Source organism: Arachis duranensis, chromosome 5, assembly GCF_000817695.3.
Source record: "Arachis duranensis cultivar V14167 chromosome 5, aradu.V14167.gnm2.J7QH, whole genome shotgun sequence".
Taxonomy (NCBI): Eukaryota; Viridiplantae; Streptophyta; class Magnoliopsida; order Fabales; family Fabaceae; genus Arachis; species Arachis duranensis.
In genome coordinates, this window is record NC_029776.3 from 86,344,134 (window position 1) to 86,368,585 (window position 24,452).

Here is a 24,452-nt window from a genome sequence, read left to right on the forward strand (position 1 = left end):
TGAATTGTTTGAGATTGCCTATTTGACTGCATATTACTTGCTAATTGTCTAAATGCCTTACTTGTTCCTAATTGTATATTTCTTGCTTGATATAACTGTGTTTGCTATATTATACTCCTGCTGGTGGTTGGGAGGTTTGAAGGAATTGGAAAGGGAAGTATTAGTTAGACTGAAGTATCTTTAGTCAGATGCCCTTTTATGGTTTAGCTTGTTTATAAGCTTTGATATTATCTGGAGGAAGTTCTAGGATTGCCTTTGGCTTTCCTCCATTATTATGTATTATATATGTGGAAGCTGTTACCATGCTGGGGACCTCTGGTTCTCACCCATGCGGATTTTGTGGTTTTCAGATGCAGGACGTGAGGTTTCCCGCTGAGGCATGCTGGAGACTTCTTGATTGCGAAGATTCCTTGTTCTTGGGGACCATGTTTTGGGTTTATATGTTTTGTTTAGATACTTTTATCTCCATTAAATAATACAAACTGTGGTGACTCCTCTTATGGGAGAATTTTGGAGAATAGGTTTTATGTATTTGTGTCCCTTTGGGTTTCCTTTGGGGTTTTCTTTATTATTATCATATGTATATATTGCTATGCTCGGACCGGTTATCTTCGCAGCCGGATCTTGAGTCTTGATATTCCTGTTTTTGACACTCCTTTGTATATATATATAATCACGCGTTGGTTATCCTTGTTCGTTACGTTATCGATCGGAGTGTTGCGCTTTAAGGTTGCGGTTTTTGTTTACCCCTTTTTCTACAAAGGCTCCTAGTTATAATCAATTATTCATACTACTATACGTACTAAATTTTTATTTTAGAGGTCGTAATACCTTGCCATCTCTGAATTATGACTTAAGCATAAGACTCTGTATGGTAGGGTGTTACATCAACGTTGTCGATTTTATTAAGCATATTATAGACGTAAATATTGTCAATTTTATTGAATCAAATATCGACAAAAATGGCGTCGATTTTATATAATAATATCGACAGCAGTATTGTCGATTTTAATAAAAAGGTAAAATTCTCACACCCATATTATAGACAGAAACGCTGTCGATTTTATTAAATTATTATCGACGGCTAGGCAAGCCGTCGATTTTATTAGAATTTTAAAAAATCGACAAGTTTAATAGCGACCACCTCTGTCGTCTATTTTGCCGTCGAATTTTAATATTATCGACGGCTAAGCCGTCGATTTTGCCGTCGATTTTAACAATGTTTCTTGTAGTGATTTCTTTGGTTCTTTTGACGTTAGGTACCTTCCATAATAATAATAATAATAATAATAATAATAATAATAATAATAATAATAATTTTTATCTATCAAAATAATTTTTGGTAAATAATTCAAATTAATAAAATAAGTTACAATTAAATTTAATTTTAATAATCATAAAATTTTATTTAATTATTTTTATTAAAAATAGTTTTTTAAAAATAAAATCTCAACATGATATAATAATTCATAAATAACTAATTATTTAATTTTTAAAAATTCGGAATCTTACATCAGGAGGTACCTCATCACTGAGCATTCTGAAGACTCTGTGGAAGCGAAAAACTCTAGGAACTTAGGGTTGTATTTTATTTATGTTTATATATGTATATAGATTCTCCATCTTGTATTTTATGCTTGTCCCTTTTAAAGGTTGTCTTGGAGAAACAAGTTGTCAGATTTACGAATCTGCTGGAATATTTTGGGTTATATATATACTTTGGTCGGCCTTTGTTTCGCAGGTCGAGTTCGGAGCTTGATATTTGTATTTTGGAATTCTAATATATATTTATGTTCTTTTAGCCTTCCTTTCGATCTTGCTTATCTGTCTACGCTTATCTTTCGTGAGCGACGCAATTTTTGTTTCGATTTTGCTTAACTTCTTTTTCAAGACTCCTAATAGTTATAACTTCTTTTAACTATATCTATGTACATATTTTATTTTTAGAGGTCGTAGCGTTTCCCCTGATTTACATCTTAAGCATAAAGCTCTCTGTGTGGCAGTGTGTTATATATAGTATGATCTCTCACCCTTAAATATTTTCTCTCATGTTTTTTCTTGGTCTCACTCATAAAGTAAATTATAAGAGATTATATTTTATCCTCTAAAGTAAAATTTAAAATTTAGAGGTTCCAAATCTTAATGTAATAAACAATATTTTTACAAAAAAAAATCAAATGAATTAGCTAGATAAGTAGATATATATTAAATATGATAATGACAAAGAATGAAAGAAGAAACTACCAAATCAAGTACCAATGAGAATAAAACAAGTACCAAATCAAGTACCAATGAGAATAAAACAGGAGGTTGGAGATCCTTTAAAAAATTGTACAACTAAAGAGAATTGTTGAAGATAAAATTGCAGGAAGGCCTTCTTAATAAGATCACAGAGGAGCAATCGACTGACTTGAAAAAATTTTCAACAATGGAAGAAATTAAGAAAGCAGTGTGGAGTTATGGATCAATTAAGGCTTCTGAACTGGTTGGTTTTTAATATGTTTTTCATCAAGAGGACTTGGGATATGATTGGTGAAGAGTTCAATGAGACTGTGATTGAATTCTTCAGAACAAGATATTTGCCAAAAAAATCTCAACATGACATGAGTAATGTTGACTTCAAAAGTTGACGTTTCAATAGAGATAAAAGACTTCAGGCTAATAAGCATGATTGGAACGAAGTGTATATAAAGGCATCTTAAAGGTTATGGTTGACCGAATAAAGAAGGTAACGAAAAATTTAGTAGGAAAAATATAAACAGTTTTCATTCAAGACAGACAAATCTTAGATGGCATTCTCATTGCATGTGAAACGGAGGCGTAGTTGAAAAAAGAAAAAGAAAAAGAAAGAGAGGATTATCTTGAAGTTGGATTTTCAGAAATCTTACGATAAAGTCAGATAGAGCTATTGGACCATGTCCTAGATAGCATGGGATTTGAATTTAAGACGAGAGGGTGGATACAAGGACTTCTAAAAGCATCAATGATGTCAATCTTGATAAATGACAACCTAATTAAACTGTTTCAGATGAAATGTGGACTGCACAGGAACCTTATGTCGCCCTTCCTCTTTATTTTGATAGCCAAAACTCTAAACAAAATGTTGGAATTGGCAATTAAGAAAGGCCTAATAAGGGGCATAGAGGTGGGAGGAGACAAAATTCTCCTATCACACCTATAGTTTACAGATGACACAATTTTTTTTTATCCGTCCAGAAAAAGGTGATAAAAAATAACGGAAGAATACTAGACTGATTCAGATTAATGTCTGGTTTGGTTATAAATTACAAGAAATTAAATTAGTTCTAATTCCAATAAATATGGTAGAGTTAGAAGCGAAGAGACTAACAGATGAAATGCGATGCCCAGTTGGTAAGTTCCCAATGTCATATTTGAGTATACCGTTGGGAGCAAACCCAAGAAGAGATTAACATGCATGAAAATTAGGGATAGAAAAAATTGAGAAAAATCTAGCCAAGTAAAAGGTAGGACTGTTGTCAAGAGTAGGAAGATTAGTCATTGATCAAAACAGTGATAAATAATCTGCCTTTATACTATCTGAATTTATTCAAAATGCTTAAGTAGTGAAAAAAATCATATCATTAAAATCATTTTTTTTAGGAAAGAGAGATGAAAAGAAATCGATGCCAACTATTAGTTGGTGCCAAATTCAAAAACCAAAAGAACATAGTGGATTAGGGGTGGGAGACATTACATACAAAAATGACGCGCTCATCTTTAAATGGTGGTAGAGATTCTTTGCAGAAGACAAGCCTCTTTGAAAGCATATTGTAGCCTCTTGTAATGATAGTAACTTGAAAAAAATAGTGATAAAAAATGAAGAACCCAATTCAAATGTCCTTTGGAGCGACATAGTAAAAGGTGTCCAACAATATAACTGGTTAAATTCTTTTGTGTGAAAAAGAATTAAAATGTGTATCAGAGATGGTTGTAAAACAAGATTTTGGATGATACATGGGTGGGAGAAATGTGCCTGAAAAAAAAAATTCTCTAGACTATTTGCAATCTCATCAAATAAAACCGGCGAAATAGCAAACTATGATTTTTGGGATGATTTGTCCTAGTGTTAGAATCTTCAATGGCGGAGAAGACTTTTTAGGTGGAAATATAAACTTTGTGAGGAATTACATTATCTTTTACAGAATATTTTTTTGGTTTCAGGTATTTAGGATGAAGCAGTTTGGTAAAGGTAGCTTTTCAATCAAGTCTTTGATCAATGCGCGGTAAATGGAAAAAATCTGGAGTGTCTGAATCAAAACATATTTTAGATAATACTTAGAGGGGAATAGTGAATCCTTGGAAGATTGAATACAAGAAAAAGATTAACTAAACTGAGTGTGTGTTTGGATTTCAGTTTGCAAACGGAAGTTTGCATAAAAGGGATTTTGCAAACATACTTTTGATGAAAATTAAGTTTGTGTTAACGTGATTTATGTTTGACAATCTTTATATCAAAATTAATTATAGTAAAATAAATGTTGTTTGAATTATACTATTCAAAATCACTTTTAAATGAAAAATTACTAAAAGATCCATCAATTAAAATAATTTTTTATATTATTCTATTATTTTACTTTAAATATTTGAATAAATCTTATTAATTTATTTTTTAATAAAGTTAATATTTACTTGCTAAATTAAAATAACATATAAAAATTGACAAAATATATTTTAATACATAAAAATAAAAAACAAATATTTTGTCTTTAGAGATTCATTGTTACTCATTATTCTATTAAAAAAATATAAATTTTAGATATATGTATATAAGAATATTTAATTAAATATGTTACTTTTTTATACCGTATTCTTAATAATTTTATATGCTTGTAAGACTTTTTTTGACATCCAACATTCATAATTTTATTAATACTTATGAATATTTTTTTATTTAGTTGGTCTTTTTTTATGGGATCAATTAATCTATATTATAAAAAAAGTTACAATAAAATATAATATATGAGAATTATAATTATAAATTTTAAAAAATAAAAATTTCAGCCAAAAAAAAATAAAATATAATAAAATATAAAACGAGAACTAATGTAAATAAAAAACAATAAAAATTTTATAAAACCAATAATATAATAAAAGAAATATAATAAAAGATAAAAAAATTCATATAAACTATATCAAATAAGAAAAATAAAATAAACTTTGTATAAAATATAAACATAGTGCATAAAAGAGAAAAAAAATAGAATTCATATAAACAAGAAATAATAAGAATACCATAAAAAAATTAAGAGAAAAGGACAATTTAGTCCCTGACCTTTTAACCTGCAGACATTTTCGTCCCTGAGCATTGGAAAATACATTTAAATCCCTGACGTTCCTGAAAATAAGACCGATCAGTCCCTCCGTCCATGAGCCACTCTCAGAGCGGACGGAAAATGCTGAGTTGGCTCCCCCTATGCTTACCTGGCTCAACGGCATTCCCACATGACACGTTAGTGGGATGAAAGTTTTGAAAACGGGACATATAAGTCCCTCTCACTCAAAACGACGTCGTTCTGAGTGCTGCCCTAATACTAAAATTTGTTTGGGTCGTTCTGATGCCCCGCCAGCCGTACCAGTGGCAGCGCCGATCGCCGATGGTGCGTGCTTCACACTTGTGGTTTTTCGGATCAACTTTGTTTTTGTTCATTTTAGACACTGAATGGTTACTTGTCGAGAAAAAAAATTGATTTTTTAAAATTGGTTTTAAGGGTCTACGCCAAGTTTGGTGGCTGATAAACCAAAGAGTTCGTTCTCTTCGTGGTTTTATCAGAAGCAAAATCCCAACTCTGAGGGTGTTCCCTGGTGCAGGCTCTTATCCCAGTCTTCACAGGTAATTCAATTGTGATTTTGAGTATTTAATTCAAGTTGCAGTTGACCATTTTTTATTTGAAGTGATAAAGCTTGTTTATTTGGGAATCGGAATGTGATGGTATTATTGCTTCAGAATCCGAATGTTCCTATTTCCACATCGAACTTCACAATTGGTTCTAGTAGAAATTCCAACTTCCCGCTGAAGGATCATACTGCAAGTGGAACTTTGTGCAAGATCAAGCAATCCCAGGTACATATTAGGGCCAATGTAAATTTTCAATGGGGTTTTGGAATTTTTATTTGATGTGGTTCTGTGAGGTATGTCATGTCCGAGTTTTTTTTTGTGTTTTTTTTTTGTTGTTCCTCCATGCACACCCCTTAGAACTTGCTAGTGGATTGTTTTGCCGATTACTATTTTAGAGACTTCTAAGCACAGTAAATACTTATCTGTAGTCATGTGCATGGTTGCGTTGCTTTGTTTCCCCCATTTTCTTGGTTTCCAGTTGCTTGAGGTGAATATCTTAGGAAGTGTATGTGCAGTATGGTTACTGTTGTTTCTGGAAATGACCAGCGTGAGGGGAATGCTGTAGCTGTGCTTGAAAGTACTGGCAGCAAAGGATCTGTGCTAGTAAATGGAATGCTCGTCAAGAAGAGTACCAGCTGTGTGCTTAACTCGGGTGATGAGGTGGTTTTTGGTTTGCTGGAAAATCATGCTTATGTATCCTTTTCAGTTAATTCTAGTTGAATGCCATCCCCATATTTTCCGTTTCCAGTGTGTCTGTGTATTTTCCTTGATTTATTTTGACCTAGGTTTTTCAGCAACTGCATCCTGAAACCGCAGTTAAGGGTGCAGAAGTTCAGAGTGGTGGTGGGAAGTTACTGCAGATTGAAAAGAGAACAGGTGACCCTTCAGCCGTAGCTGGGGCTTCTATTTTGGCTTCTTTGTCTAGCTTTAGGCAGGATCTTACAAGATGGAAGTCTCCATCTCAGTCTGCCAGTAAGCCTCACCAGGGTACTGACGTTTCAGAGAGTGAGCTTGATGGCATGGAAGGCAACTCAACTCCAAATGAAGGGACTGACAAAGCCACTGATACTGGAGCAAGCGACAAGAATTCTCCTATGGATTGCGATCCAGATGATGCAGTCACAGAGGCAGGCAATGTAAAAATCTCTGGGGTGAATGATTTCCTAAGGCCTTTCTTCCGGGTCTTTGCTGGATCTAGTTGTAAACTGAAATTGAGCAAAAGTATCTGTAAACAGGTGTTGGAAGAAAGAAACGGAGCGAGGGATACACAAGCTGCATCATCTTCGGGTACATCTGTGTTAGAGGGACTAATGTGTCCCGTTTTCAAAACCTCCATCCCACTTACTTGCCACGTGGGAACGCCGATGAGCCAGGTCAGCATAGGGGGAGCCAGCTCAGCGTTTTCCGTCCGCTCTGAGGGTGGCTCATAGACGGAGGGACTGATCAGTCTTAATTTAAGGAACGTCAGGGATTTAAATGTATTTTCCAATGCTCAGGGACGAAAATGTCCGCGGGTTAAAAGGTCAGGGACTAAATTGTCCTTTTTTCAAAAATTAATAACATACTTGAGAGATGAGAGATTAGAACACTGAAAAAAATATAAAAAAGGTCAATGATAAAAATAAGTAAAAAATAAAAAAGAACAAAGTCAAATAAAAATAAAAAAGACATCTTACATGTTAAATATAAAGAACAGTAAATGATAAAAAAAATTATATGAACTAAAAAACAATAAGAAATAAATATACAAAAGAGAGTACTATACATTTTATAATATCAAATAAAGAGACAATATTTTATAATTTATTTTAGTTCCGTGAGTACTCTTTAATTTAGTGTATTTTGGACTATAAATTTTTATTATTTATGACTTTTTTTGTTACTTATAATTAGTATATAATAAAAATAAAAATAAAATACAGTAAGAAGTACAATAAAAATAAAAAATAAAAATAAAAAATCATACAAATATAGTATATAATAATTACAATCAACAACATATATCACACGAACAAAATAATTATAATAAAAAATAAATAAAATTCATATAAAAAATTAAAAAATAACATTATAACACTAAAAAAATAATATGAAAAATATTTATCATATAAATAAAAAATATAATGAAAAACATAAAAATCAAAATATGAAAGAAAGAACTAAAAAATAATTTAAAAATTAAAATCTTTACCTTGGCAGTGATGGAAATAAATATAAAAGAGTTTGATGAAAAAATAAATCTGTAATGAAGAACATACAGAAAACTACTGTGAAATTATGTGGTTATGGGCATTTTTTTTATAGAAGAAATGAAGGGTACAATTGGTAGATATAAAATAAATTTCTTACCTAATTCTTCCAACGGTAATTAATCTTTCCAATGTGAATGCAGAAGTTTGAATTTTTAGCTTCACGTGAACGTACGTTCAGAGGTAAAAGCACTTCTGAGTTAGGAGTTCCAAAAAAGCCAAACATAACAATGAAACGTTTAAGACGTTCAAATAAACTTTTTTATTCTCCAACGTGAATTCCAAATACACCCTGAATATTATAAGTCAAAATGGAGCCAAGTGCGTGTTTTGTGGGCTAGCCATGGAAGATGAGAATAACCTTTTTATACACGGTAGCTTCTGTGGAATTAATGTGGGTAAAGGCAGTGCAATTTAACAATATTTGTTGCATGAAACCGGAAGGATTTAAAGAATTTTTTTACGCTTCATGCAATCAAAAAGTGGTGAATCATATAAGAAAATAGTAGATTAATCTATGATTCGCTATTATTTGATTTATATTGAAGGAAAGAAAAAAAAAATTTAAAAATAAAAAAAATCAAGAATGAAAAAATTTAGGATGGAATTATATTTTATTGGTCAAATTGAGTAAAGATCAACATAGAATGAGACTCAATGAAAAGTCAATGTGCAAAAAAAAATATTTAAGAAAAGACTTGCTCCTAATCAAAGCAATGACAAGAAGATATGGTGGTTTCATGTGGAATTTATATGTAAAAAATAGATGACGGCAATAGGAGGTTACCTCCTCAATTCAAATAATTTTTTTTTGGTGTTCTTGTGTGAGTTTTTTACTGCTGAAAAAAATATTGCTTCAAAAATAGGAGGAGTAGAAAATGTTGTCTAATTTATTCTTGAAGAAGATTTAACAATAGTGGAGAAGCTCGTTATTGTCACCACGAGTCAAATCTTGATACACTGGTTAACTAACAAAAATCTCAAGAATTGGCATCTCAACTTTAAACGAAATAGATTGATGAACTTGATAAAAAATCTTGGATCATTAGAAATTAAGCATGGAGTATTAAGATATTTTAGCCACATGAATAAGTGGAAAAGCATTGTAAGAGCATCAGAAACTATGTGAATAATATAGTATAATAATTTTTAATTTTAATTTATCAAAAAAAGATAATATATATGGATGAAATTAAAGAGATGTAAACTAAGATCGTTATTTTCTATTATATGGTATATAAAATGAGAGGCTTAACTACTCTCAACTTATGATTTTGGAATTAGGTATACTATTTGACAGAAGTGTATAGAACAATGGCTTATATATATATGAGGAGAGTGTGCTATTTGGTGATAGTCAAAAAAAGATATCATGGAGAATGTTATGAAGAGATAATACATTCAAAGTGAATAGCTTCAATTATTATGAACATTAATTTCTACACGAAGATGAGACATGAATATTTGGTTTGACACTTATCATTGAAAAATTTTAAATAAAGATAATTTTTTTTATTTTATAATTATTTTTTTGTGTGTTTTTATAAATTTTTAGGCCTTGCTTTATTGTTAATGTAGAATTTTTTGTATTTGGTTTTGATTTGATTAGTTTTAATTGATTATTTATCTTTAATAACAATGCGAAAGGAGATTTTAATTAATTTAATATTAGTCTTTGTATGTTTTTGTTTTTTTTGGTGAGGTTGTTATTTAATAATCGGAAAAAAAAATAAATACTATTCTTTTCCTTTGCTTTTGTCCTTTCTGCCAACTTCACACTTATTATAATCAATAATTATTGCTATCACTTATTGATGACTTCACTTAAGATTATGGATTTGTGGTGGTCGAGTATTGACAAAAATTGAAATGCATTAACTGGTGGCAGCACGCAGCTCACAAAAGAGAACAGATGTGGCCCCATTCCAACAGCAGTTCAATTAAGAGAGGAAGAGAATGCAACGGAAGAAGCATTGCTCACAACAATGAGAAGATCAGAAGAACGCTCACATTCTTTTCATGTACCGTTTAAATAAAGATATTTAAAATATTTCTTTTTAAAATTAAAATTTAATATATATAATTAATTAAACTATGTTAGTTTTATTAAAATTAGATTGGATAAATTGATTTAGCCAAAAAATCGATAAATTATATCGTACAAAATTAGAATACCACAACTGAACTGGTAAGTATATCGAGTTGTACCAAATAATATCTCAGGTGAGTGAGAGTCGATCCCACGAGAATTAATAGATCAAGTAGCAATAGTCAATTGATTATTCTAGTCAGACAATCAAAATTTAGGGTTCTAATAGCAAATAACATAAAAACAAAAAATTAAATAAGAGCAAACTAAAATTGGTTAAGGAAATAATATGATAAAAATAGTTAAGGTGTCAGAGATATTTAAATTTTCGGATTAATATTCAATGTTAACTATCTTGATCATGCAAAGATTATGTTCATGACAAACTTTAAGTGATTAAACCCTAACTCTTTAGTAATTTAATCTCCTCTAATTCAATCAACCGCCAATTCCTTGGTCACTTGATTGAATTAGAATATTAAGTTCAATTCTAGTTTATGAGCCACACAAACCCTAGATACCCAAAAATAAGACGATTATATGTCACGTATCACGTTAAATCTAAATATATAAAGAGTTATGAGGAATTAATTTCAAGATGTAATTCTAATGATATAAGTTTTCCAAGATTCAAATAGAATTCAAGTTGAATTAGAGTTATTTCCCAAAAATCACTCATTCTTAGGATCAAGAACGAAACCAATTCTTAAACAATAATCAAAACATTAATCAAGAATAGAAGAACAAATAATTATTAATCCATCAAAGTAAATAGAGCTCTGAACCTTAACAATGGAGGCTTAGTTCTTCATGGAGAAAATAAACTCTAGTAGAGAAAAGTATGAAAGTGTGGAATGAAAATTAGGAGAGAAGCCTAGGTCAAGATCTTTCCTTTTATATCTAATCCTAATTAATGTAAAATATATTTCTAAAAATAAATAATATCTTTTCTTATTCGTAAATAAAATAAAAATTTTAATCAAAATAAAACCAAATCTTCGAATGCATCATTATCAGCGTGGGGACCATTGCATTCTTCAAGGTTGGCGCCTAATTTACAGTAAGGCAGCGTGGTTTAGAGCTTTTCTGTGATCTAGGCGCCTAACTTGGAAAATCCCAAGTTAGGCGCCACCAAGGCCGTGAGACCTGAAGAAAAGTGTAGACTATTATATATCGTTGGAAAACTCTGAAAGTTAGCATTCCCATGCTGTTGAAACCAAGTTAATTGGACCTATGTAGCTCAAGTTATGCTCATTGGAGTGTGAAGAGGTTAGAGTTGACAGCATTTATATGAATTCTCTTTGCACTTGTCTTCAATTCTTGATTCCTCATTGTGCTTTTGCTTCTCTTTTTCCAAATTTTCCTGCAAGAATCGTGAAATAAAAAGGATGAAAATAATATCCAATTTAAACACCAAAACTCTCCATAATTAAGCATTATGCATTTATTTTGTATATGAAAAATCATAGAAAAGTACAACATGATGCACACGCATTACAACACCAAACTTAAACTTTGTTTGTCCTCAAGCAAACAAAGAATCATGCAATATAAATTGACAATCCAAGATGAGAATAATAGCAATTTTAATGTTTATGGTTGGCTAGTTAACTAAGCATGCAACACTCACAAAAGAATTTCAAATGATTGATAATTTTATCTTGATTACTTTATGAAATCTTTTCTTATATTCCTTCCTTGAAACAAGCTTTTCATTTGTTTCTTTTCTTAACTTCTTGGATGCTTTGCACCATTTGTTTTTATAGCTTCAACTCTAAATGCTTTGTTTTCAAGTATTACCACCTAATACATAAGCACCACAAGCATATAACTAGAGAACTCTTTAAGCTTTGCTTTTGTTTTTTTTTTTTTTTTACTCTCTAATCATTGATGCTCAGAGTCTTGAACTTTGAGGGGGTGCTTTGCACTTGAACCTAGCTTTGACTAAGTGTTTTATATTCAAGCTTTTTGCTTGATACATAAACACCACAAGTACTTGACTAATGAGTTGTCATTGGTACTCAGAGCCTTTAACTTTCTCATTTTCCCCTTTCTCTTATTTTTTTCTTTACTTGATCATTAATTGACAAGCTTCTTCAAGGTTTTCAAAATTTTAAAGATTTTATAAAGTGTTCTAGATAAAAATTTTAATCAAACAAAATTCAAATGTGATTGAGCAAAAATAGTCATGCTAGTCTTCCAATACTCATATGCTCATACTAGCTTCTTCTTTAATTACCCTTGATGATCATGATGCTTAATTGCTTTGACTCACAAATTTTAAGATGATAATCATGATGTAAAGGCAATATATTACAATTCAAAATTATATTATACTTATCTAAAAGGAAGAACACACATGCATATAATTAAAAAAGAAGGAAACAACCTTAGCTCTCTCTGCCTTTCTCTTCATCATCTTCTTCTTTATTCCCTTTTAAGCTATGTAGAGCATAGTTTTCAACACTAAACTTAGAATGGTTGCTTGTCCTCAAGCAACAAAGAAAGAGAAATAATGGTGATGGAAATAAGAGTATATAGGACTAGCAAGTGAAAGGAAATCAAGCAATACAGAAGCCTTATTCAAAATAAATTAATCAAATTAAAACAGAACTCAAGAAAAACTAAAATAGTATAAAATAGCTAGATTTCTAATGTGTTGTATGGTGATTATGGCAACATCAAATTTGGTGTGAGGACACCAAACTTAGTGTGATACAATCTATATGAAACTAGGCCAAGTACCCAGTGGGATGCAAATTTGGTGTAGCACACCAAACTTAATCCATGAAAACATACACAATCTTAAGCAAAACAAAAAGGAGAATGAAAGAAAATACCAAACGTTGAGTTGCCTCCCAACAAGTGCTTTTTAACGTCGCTAGCTTGACGGTTGTTCTTGAATTTTCTTCTTCTTCTTCCAGTTGGTTAAAAGAAATGACTCCAAGGGAGAAGAAGAGAAAATTAATTCCCCCTGATATAAATTCCTCCTAACAAGCTTTCTTTTATTGTTATTATCTTGATTCACCTTACTTGTTGGGGTAGAGGTTAGATTACTTTTTGCTGACCTTCTCTTTTTCATGGATATTTTCTTTTGTTTTTTGGTCACAATCCCCTTTTTAGTACTTTCCTTGGTTTCATTCACTTCTTTGATTTCAAAATTTGGGTGTTGTGTGATGGTTGGAGTGTACCCTTCATCAAGAACTTCTTGAATTGGTGGTTCAATAAACTCACCCTCTATGCCATTCTTAGCTTCATTGGAGTGTAGATTCCCATAATTGTTTTCATCCCTTACAACCTCCTTTGTTTGTGCATCTTCCTCTTCTTCCATGTGTGAGGGTGAAGAGTTCTCTAATTCACTGGATTATGAACTCCTTTGATTGATTTCCTCACTTTCTTTCATAGGAGCTTGTATTGTATCTCTTGGGAAGGAATTTGTGTGTTCCTCTTCCTGGGGCTTGATAATCAACTTTACATATTTCTCTATATTTTTGAAACTTATCCTTATATCATGTATGCATTCTTTCATGACAACCTCAAGAGCTTATATGGTTCTTGATATGAATAAGGAGATGGTGGCTCTTGATATGAATAAAAAGGAGATGATGGTTCTTGATAAAAGTAAAAAGAGGATGGTTCTTGGTATGAATAGGGAGATGGTGGCTCTCGATATGAGTAGAAAGATGATGGTTCTTGATATGGATAGAGAGGTGGTGGTTCTTAGTATGAATATGGAGATGAGGGTGCTTGATAGTTGGAACCTAGAGCACTGAAGTTTCTTTGGTCTTGATTTTTCCAATCAAAATTCGAGTAGTTCCTCCATCCTCAATAATATGAATCACTCCTTGGGTGTGAGTAGTAACCCATGTGATCTCTCTCCATTATTTTTTCTTAGCACAAAATACCAAATAGAATTAAACGCACCATGTGGTAAACAAAAAAGTTAAGAAGAAAGAACAAAAAGAGATGTTAATTTTTTTTTTTAAATTTGTTTTTTTAATATAAAAAATTTTCGAAAAAGAAAAAAATATAATGTAAAAATAAAATAAGAAAATTAAACAAAGAAAAAGTCTAATTTAGGTAATCAATTAGCTGGTAGTTGTTAATCACAATTAATCCCCGACAACGGCGTCAAAAACTTGGTGCGGAATTAGAATACCACAACTGAACTGGCAAGTGTACCGGGTCGTATCAAGTAATACCTCAGGTGAGTGAGGGTAGATCCCACGATGATTAATAGATCAAGTAACAATAGTCAATTGATTATTCTAGTTAGACAATCAAAATTTAGGATTTCAATAGCAAATAATATAAAAATAGAAAATTAAATAAGAGCAAACTAAAATTGATTAAAGAAATAATATGATAAAAATAGTTAAAATGTCAGCGATATTTAAATTTTTGGATTAATATTCAATGTTAACTACTTTGATCATGCAAAGATTATGTTCATAGCAAACCTTAAGTTATTAAATCCTAACTCCTTAGTAATTTAATCTCCTCTAACTCAATCAACCGCCAATTCCTTGGTCACTTAATTGAATTAGAAGATTAAGTTCAATTCTAGTTTATGACCCACACAAACCCTAGATACCCAAAAATAAGACGATTATATGTCACATATCACGTTAAATTCAGATAAAAAGAGAGTTGTGAGGAATTGATTTCAAGATGTAATTCAAATGATATAACTTTTCCAAGATTCAAATAGAATTCAAATTGAATTAGAGTTATTTCCCAATAATCACTAATTCTTAGGATGAAGAACGAAACCAATTCTTAAACAATAATCAAAACATTAATCAAGAGTAGAAGAACAAATAATTATTAATCCATCAAAGTAAATAGAACTCCTAACCTTCACAATGGAGGCTTAGTTTCTCATGGAGAAAATAAATCCTAGCAGAGAAAAGTATGAAAGTGTGGAATGAAAATTAGGAGAGGAGCCTAGGTTAAGATCTCTTCTTCTTTTATATCTAATCCTAATTAATGTAAAATATATTTTTAAAACTAAATAATATTTTTTTCTATATGTAAATAAAATAAAAGTTTTAATCAAAATAAAACCAAATCTTCAAATGCATCATTATCAGCATGGGGACCATTGCATTCTTCAAGGTTGGCACCTAACTTGGAAAATTCCAAGTTAGGCACCACTAAGGCATGGTTTAGAGCTTTTTTATGATCTTGGTACTTAACTTGGAAACTCCCAAGTTAGGCGCCACCAAGGCAGCACGTATGGGAGCGTTTTTTCTTCATCTGACGCCTAACTTGGAAAATCCTAAGTTAGGCGCCACCAACGCCATGAGTCCAGAAGAAAAGTGTAGACTATTATATATCGTTGCAAAACTCTGAAAGTTGGCTTTCCAATGCCATTTGAACCGAGTCAATTGGGCCTCTGTAGCTCAAGTTATGCTCGTTGGAGTATGAAGAGGTCAGGGTTGACAGCATCTATGTGAATTCTCTTTGCACTTGTCTTCAATTCTTGATTCCTCCTTGTGTTTTTTCTTTTCTTTTCCTAAATTTTCTTTTCTTTCCTAAATTTTCCTGAAAGAATCGTGAAATAAAAAGGATGAAAATAATATCCAATTTAAACACTAAAATTCTCCATAATTAAGCATTATGCATTTATTTCGTATATGAAAAAGCATAGAAAAGCATAACATGATGTGCACGCATCACAACACCAAACTTAAACTTTATTTGTCCTCAAGAAAACAAAGAATTGTGCAATATAAATTGACAATCCAAGGTGAGAAGAATAACAATTTTAATGTTTATGGTTGGCTAGCTAACTAGGCATGCAACACTCACAAAAGAATTTCAAATGATTGATAATTTTATTTTGATCACTCTATGAAATCTTTTCTTATATTCCTTCCTTGAAACAAGCTTTTCATTTGTTTCTTTTCTTAACTTCTTGGATGCTTTGCACTATTTGTTTTTATAGCTTCGACTCTAAATGTTTTATTTTCAAGTATTACCACCTAATACATAAGCACCACAAGCATATAACTAGAGAATTCTTTAAGATTTGCTTTTGTTTCTTTTTTTACACTCTCTAATCATTGATGCTCAGAGTCTTGAACTTTGAGGGGGTGCTTTGTACTTGAGCCTAGCCTTGACTAAATGTTTTGTTTTCAAGTTTTTGCTTGATACATAAACATCACAAGTACTTGACTAATGAATTGTCATTGGTACTCAGAACCTTCAGTTTTCTCATTTTTCCCTTTCTCTTCTTTTTTTTCTTTACTTAATCGTTAATTGACAAGCTTCTTCAAAGTTTTCAAAATTTCAAAGATTTTATAAAGTGTTCTAAATAAAAATTTCAAATCAAACAAAATTCAAAGAAAACTTCAGCATCTGTCAGAGGTGTCCAAGCTAGATAGCTGGATTTGACAAATATTTTATTTATAGCTAGTTCATTTTTTGACATATGAAAATACTGATATTTGTATGAATATAAATATTCAAATCATGCCATTAGTTTTACACGAATAAGTGTTGCATTGTCCCCATGTTCTGCATATCTGCAAGTGAAAACTATATCTTCGAATGGTTACGACTCTGCCAAAGAGTGACTAATTTGAATGGTCAATTGGTCATATCAATAATAAAAATATAAAACATTCTAATATAAAATATTTTTAGTAGTTAGAGAAGATTTATATCATCAATTGAGACTTTTGTGGGAACTTTCAAATTGATTTGCTGGGCATCCCATCCACCTTCTTTCAACTTTTGAATGAAATCATCAAACCTGTATTCTAATTGCATCAAGCTATTAGCAAATTGATTGCAGAGACTAACTTCGCCATCCCAGTTCTCTCTTAGCCAGAACATTTGCCACACACTTCGCAATACTGAGATGCTCATTGCTCCGACCTGAAACATGAATGTAAGTTCACCAAATGAAGATTGACTTCCAATGAATTCTCAGGGTATGTTTGGTTTAGGTTGAAATTTTTATGGATGATCTCTGCATATGATTATACATAGCAAATTGTTCCATGAAAATTTCTACACTATCAATAAGAATATAGAGCTGATGAATTAAGTCCATGCTCCATATGCAAACAGACATGTATCAAACTGTGGCTGCGTGCGGCACTTCAGGATCCTTTTAAACAGCATCCTTCTTCCTTACTTCAATTTTAACAGCCACAAAACTTTCCAAACAGGACTGCTACTTTAATGCATTCACAGATATTGCAACAATCACCACCTCAGCAAGCTTTCCAAATTGATCAAGAGAATCAGTCACAAACTCCAACACATGTTCAACTACGTCCACAGCACCAGAACTCGTTCAATAACCAACTTTACCATCACTAATACCTACAATTTGCATAAACTACAATTAGAATTCTGATAACAAATATATTCATTGTATCTCTGGTACTAACATTACTTAATAAACTAAACAAATAGCTAATTTTTCCCTAATTAAATGCTGGTGGTAAATTCCTTCAGCAGCAGAAATTGATTTAAATATCAAGTAGTTGTACTAAAGAGTTTCAGAAAATTGGTATATTATATCTTGGTAGCATTTTGTTTAAATTGCTGCAGCCTAATCTACATCATAGAGATGAACCATTTCAAAAATAAAACTGAGCAACCTTTGTGTCTAAAATTTGTTCTGAAATTAAATAAGCATACAACAATTACCTCATACATATCCTCAGATATTGTACTTCGTAATATATTCATTGTTAATCTAAATTCTTTTTTTAGACAGTCAGACAGTGTTTCATTCCTTCTTTCGCGAACCTGCACATATATTCAAGATGCTGCTTAAATGCATATCGAGCAACACGAAATTCTAGAAGTAGCATGTAGAACTTATTTTCTTGATTCATTCAAATAACATCCAAAGGCTAGTGATTATTTCTGTTTTTTATCCTCATTAATCTCATCTAAATTCCAAAAAGGAAGAAATTCAGAAAACTAGCATAAAAAACATTGTAGCTTTTAAATACAAAGAAAAACTTAAAATATTCTTATGCTTCATTAAGCATGAATTTTATATGCCCAAAAAATAATGAAATGAATGGAGTCCTAGAATCCAGTCTCAGATCATGGGAAATATATATCACGAAGTCCTTACCGATCTTAATACTATTTTCAATGCGGTCAGTGATGTTCTTTTCATTCCTTTTAAAACTGTAGTTATCCATTCATTTTCTTCTTTGTTTGCTTCAGCTTCCTTTAGATAAAAAGCATATAGTCATATGTAGCCGAAAGAGGACATAAACACAAAATAAGAAAATAATATGTGTAAGGAACTTGTAAGACACTTACCAAAGATTTAATAATTTCTTCAATGAAATTTTTAGAGAAGCATTAATCAATTACTGGCTGCCTAAAAATCTCCAAATACAGTCATTAATACAGTGCAATTTTTGGTTAATCAGAAAAGAAATTTGGATATCATTTATGAAATAGTGATTACTTGTTTAAGATACCGTCTTCATCAGGTTTGACTTCTGAAGAAAATTCTTCAATCACTAATCTTACAGCATTCTCATCACCGGAATTTAGGCTAATCAGGAACTTCTCAAGTTCCACAATTCTCTGGTGCATATAAAATGTTATCATTATTTATCAAATTAACCCTTGAAGTCCATTTTATATCTACTGATTAGAAAATAGTATCACGGAAACTAAAACATACATAAAGTTATATAAAAGTAGTAAAAGATTATAAAATCACCAGAATACAAAATCAAAACCAAATCCAAATTCAAACATCCAAGCATAGTTATCACGGAATCATTCTACACATAAACAAGTAGACAAAAAAGATCCAAAGAAGAAAGTAGGAATTTACTTACCACATCTTCAACTTCTTGGAATCAGCTTTCTCCAGTGCAGCTTCAGAACCCTTTCTCTTATCACTGAGAGACTTCAAAGCCTCCTTCACAGACTCTGCAACCTCGGCGACACAGCGCTCAAACTCTTCCCTATACTTGGCAACATACTTGTGAGCTTCTCCATCGCCAGCACCCTTTTTACCTTTCTTCATCTACTTCTTCAGGAGCTCCTCCGCAACCTTATCCAGCCGCCACTCCTCCTCCACCGCCTTCCACTCTTCCAGCCTCTTCTCTGCGTTCACGTGCCTCAGCCTTCTCCCACTCATGTCCCTGTAAGCATCAAAATTGTTCGTCTTCTTTTGCCCGGCCTTCGTTGCCGCACCTCGAAGCAGCGATCCAAACCCTCCCTTGCCGCCCTTCAGCCGCAGAAAGAGTCGCACTGTCAGGAAGCTTTTGCTGCCCTCTGGCGAGCAAATGGCTGAGGAGGAGATAGTAAGAGGCTAATAGCGTAAACAGCGAGGAGATGGTAAGAGGCTAATGACGTTGGTGCTGTTGGATGCTAGGGCAGAGGCGACGAGGAGACGAGGCGGAGGGGAGGCTAACGGCGCAGTGAGGGCGGTGCTGGTGATGGCGGGGATCTGAGATCTTCCAGGATTAAGATTGATGAGAGTGACGGTAAGAGTTGAGAGTGAGAGAGTTTCGATCAAAACTTTTGGCCAAGTTTGAGGGTTATTGGGTTGGGGGATGGATTATTAAGGTTTTTTTTAAACCTTTTGGCCAAAACAGTACTAGGATATGACCACGCTTTATAAATGCTGTAATGAAATCCTGTCGTCACGCTTTTAAAACGTCTCTGTTTTTCTCTATGACCGTGCTTTTGAAGCATGGCAGAAAAAAAAAACGTGATCGTATCTCTAATCAATTGCCACTCTTATAAAAGCGTGGCCATTGATCCTTAAAGCATGGTAAGAAAAAACGTGGCCAAATCTTTATTCAATCGCCACCTTCACAAAAGTGTGGCCAAAAAAGCGTGGCCATAGACCTTTTTTCTTGTAGTGTATGAATTCTCATTGCACTTGTCTTCAATTGTGTGTTTCCTTCTCTTTTCCCAAATTTTTCTGCAAGAATCGTGAAATAAAAAGGATAAAAATAATATCCAATTTAAACACCAAAATTCTCCATAATTAAGCATTATACGTTTATTTCGTATATGAAAAAGTATAGAAAAACACAACATTATGCGCATGCATCACTATACCTTAAATTGATCTAAATTAATATTTTTAATAAAAAATAACTAAAATATTTCTATTAGATTAATTTTATGGTGCAGAAAGAAAGATTTTTCTACACTTGTATATTTGTGTTATTAAAAGGGTAGTGTGACAAGCAGGGGCGAAGCTAGACAATATTTAGTAGGGGGCCAATATTTTTTTAAATTTTTTATTTTAATTAAAAATAACAATTTAGACTTAGAATTAACTTTTTATAAGATAACTGAACATATCGTATATTAAAATAATTAAACACAAATATCTCCAAATTTTTAAATATTATAAATATAGGTTTTTACATACTTGCTTTTAGAATTTTTAAATACTATTTAATTTTTTTTAGACGTTTTCTGTAAAATTATTTAAAAAATATATTATACTTCATATAAATAATTTAAATCACAACCATAACTTATGTAATAAAAAAATTAATAATAATATTATTAGAGCTGAAATAAGTTAAAATTTGTAATTTACATAGACAATTGAGCTCGACGTTTTTTCCTTGATTCAAAGTCATCTATTATTAAGAATTTACATAGATAATAAGATAAACTTTATGCAACTTGACTAAACTCAATTTATTTTATTTTTTGTAAATCAATAATATCAATGTCACAAATAATTAATAATGAGAAAAAATTAAAAATAATACAAGGATAGCATTATAATTACATGATCATCATCTTTAATTTTTTTTTAAAACCTAAATTATTATTATAAGATTATAAACTAGATAAATAAATAAATATATAAATTATTAAATAAATAAATAACTTATAAAAAAAGAAGAATGAGAGATGATAATGGAAAATTAAAGATTATTTATTATTTTTTAAGTTGTAATAATAATGAAAATATGGAATGATATTTTATTTTCTAATTGAAAAAAGAGAAAAGAATGAAATAAGTAATTTGTTGGCTTGTTGTTACTGTCCTTTCAAATTCTTTATTTCTAATATAAATTAAGATTTTTTTTAACTAAATATATAATCATAGCCTAAATAACACACAACTTTTCAATTATTTTTTGCTGCATTAAATAAGAATTAGGGATAACCATACATTTTTTAAAAGAGGGGGAGACCAGACATTATTTTGAGAAGAGGGGGCATTCTTTTATTTTTTATTATATTTGTAAACAAATTTTTTTCTGTTGGGGGCTACTGCCTCCCCTGTTCTATGAGTAACTTCGCTCCTGGCGACAAGTATTTAGAAAGATAATAGTTAAAAAGACAAGATTTAACATGCGTTGCACATAAGTGTATTTTATTTTATGTAATATGTGAATAATGTATTGATTAAATAGGCTAATTATATTTATGTTAATTAGTTATTAAAGATAATATTGGGTTTGGTATAGTTTTTTTTTTATCTTTGAACTTTTTGAATGTACACTCTCTCTCCCCATATTACAGTAACAACGAAAAAGAAAATTTTTGAACCAATAAATCTAAGCTAAAGTTAATATTAAAAGAAATCTAAGCTAATAATTTTTTTTCAACTCATGTTATTTGAAAAAAAATCAATTAATTAATTTTATTTACATAATAAATATCATCTGAAAAATTAACTTTTACACTAAAAAATTTATTAATATTTATTTAAAATTAAATTAATAAATGTATAATATATATTAAAAAGTTTATCATCCTTTTTCAACACACCTCTATCGTCTCAAAAAAAACTAATCATATAATTTTGTTAAATTTGTTAGATATACTTTTTTCGTTTAATAAAATAACAAATATTAAATGTTCACTCAATAACATAGTTTATTCATTATAAAAATTAATAATTTAATTATAAATAATAGATTGCATCTAAAATGTTCCAATAAAAATTTGGAGTATTTAATATTTTTTTAGATAATTTTTTTTGGAACATCAATTATTAAAAGATTTTTTTAGTATTTGAAATTTTCTTTTAATTATTTCTTATAAATAACTATAAATAGATATTTTAATGCAAACAAAATAACAAGATAAGGTTTACATAATACCAAAAAATAACTATGTTTTCTTATATTTTTTTGTTATCTATCATGTTTAATTTTGGGTGCACATATTTTTAGTGAGTTTAATTTTGACATATTGATAGTGTAAAATGTGTTTTACACAGTCGTATAATTATATTTGGTATTTTGGATGACAATTCACACCGTTAATATAAAAAGTAATTATTTTTGTTAATGTAGTGTTATGTCATTAGATGTAAATATAAAATTATTTTATACTAACACTGCATTAAAATTAAATTTATTTTTAATTTTTTTATAAACAATTTTTATTCTTAAAAAAAGTCAATTCCCCTAAAATATATATTCTTTTTTTTTACACCATAAAAATGGCAGTATTACAAATGCTGTTTTGACATTAATATTTTTTAAACAATTAAATATAAAATTTTTTTGTTTTGTTAATTAAAAAATAATTTAAATATATAAATAATTAATAACAAACTATTTTAATAAGATGTTGAGAATATGTGATGTTTGAATAATATTTTCTTATAAATATCTCTATGTACCCAAAGCAATATTGACAGATATATTGATATAATATTTAAATTAAATATATATAAATATTACCGTTAATTTATGTAAATACGTAAAGTTGTATGTTTTTTTGTTGGTTGAAATATGTAGATACATTTTTATATTTGTGAAGCTGAATATATCTAAGTCATCAAAAAGGAAAAAAGGTGTATATTAAAATAAATAAATATTAATAAATTTTTGTGTGTAAAGTTAATATTTTTTGGGAGAGAGAATGTAACACCCTAACTTTTAGCACCTCATGATCGTACTAAAAGTTCGAGCGCTACTTACCTCTAAACCTTTTTATTATATATTATCTTTATTTAATATTGAGCCTTCGCGAATACGAACCAAAATTTTAATTAAGAAAGCGAAAAGAGGCTTTATTTTAAACCACTAAATCACAAAAGTATATATATTCATGTAGTATTAAATACATAGACTTATTTCAAGATTCCCAAAAATAAATCCTACCCATCTAAAAACTCTAACTAATAAGGCGAGGGAAAAATAAATCCTAACAACTCAACTCATAATCATGTTTCTCTGTGCTCCCGCAATTTCGCAATGAGCCTTTGCACCTGTAGCTGAAAGGAGTGGAGATAGGGGGTAAGAACTGGGGATGGAGTTCTTAGTAGGGTCGGAGTTAGAAGTTAAGTTCACTTTATATATACTTGGTCAGCTATAATAGTCAATAAGGAACAATTCAATTCAACAATTATAGAACACATAATGCAGACAACCATATAGCACACCCACAATCACAGAAAAGACAATCACAAACAAATATGCGCAAGCAAGTATGATGCATGTCTATTCCTATCGCAGGTAATGAGCGCATTTGTAGGTTTCGACCCGCACCCGACGCAATCCGACTCGCAAGTCAGATAAGGCATTCCAGCAGCATAACCTCTGCAAGGTCTCAACCTCTTGCAGGCGCTGATTCTCCAGCTGAAGTATGCCGAACATGACATTTGCAAGTATTTGCAGGCGCTGATTCTCCAGCTAAAGTATGTGCCCCTTTCTCCTGGAAGCCATTCCATATACACGGACATCCCGTACAATTACTCATACATAAAGCCCACAGCTTAATATTTTTCACATCAACACCATAACTATTTTCTTTCCGTCACCCTCTCGTGACCTTTTAATCATTTCGTAAATACACGTGTCGATTAATCTTTTCTTTTTCTTTTAAAACCAAAACCAATCTTCCTTTCATCCTTAAAACTAATTCTTTAACTTTTTTCAAGATATCACAAAATAAAATCATTCAACAAAAATGCAATTACTTTTAAAGTTCACTAAATCTCCTTCAAATAAAATTCTTGAGTCAAATTCAAAACATAAGCCCTTTTCATTTTTAAATCAAACTTAAATATAATACTTTTTTAAATCATTTAAAATCATAAAATAATTCTTTTTTAAATAAATCGAACTCTGAATATTTACTTTTCTTAAATGAATTAAATTCGACATATAACTATTTTCTGAATAAATCGGAAATCAAATAATACAATTTTTTAAACCCAATCTTTTTCTTCTAAATAAAATTTCAAATAAATTCTTAGGGTTTATAACAAAATTCCGGCGGCATCTCCCCTAAAACCCGAACTCAGCCACCCTTCTTG

General features: G+C 30.8%; 1 protein-coding gene, 1 long non-coding RNA gene and 1 pseudogene across 2 annotated transcripts; 1 reads left to right on the forward strand and 2 right to left on the reverse strand.

Annotated features, from left to right (window-relative positions):
• Positions 1 to 5,479: 5,479 nt before the first annotated feature.
• On the forward strand, positions 5,480 to 7,287 carry LOC107490093 (uncharacterized). The gene is made up of 5 exons (XM_052261792.1): positions 5,480 to 5,618; positions 5,730 to 5,851; positions 5,966 to 6,082; positions 6,404 to 6,550; positions 6,643 to 7,287. Exons 1-5 carry the CDS (start codon positions 5,480 to 5,482, stop codon positions 7,285 to 7,287), a joined length of 1,170 nt encoding a protein of 389 aa, XP_052117752.1.
• A 9,993-nt stretch (positions 7,288 to 17,280) lies between these two features.
• On the reverse strand, positions 17,281 to 18,402 carry LOC127747804 (uncharacterized). Its single transcript, XR_008009752.1, has 3 exons — positions 18,303 to 18,402; positions 17,864 to 17,965; positions 17,281 to 17,533 (listed from the first exon to the last, which is right to left on the reverse strand). It is a non-coding gene; the product is annotated as an uncharacterized LOC127747804 (long non-coding RNA).
• A 246-nt stretch (positions 18,403 to 18,648) lies between these two features.
• The window catches only part of LOC107490094 (uncharacterized), a 14,853-nt pseudogene continuing 9,049 nt past the window's right edge, over positions 18,649 to 24,452 (reverse strand).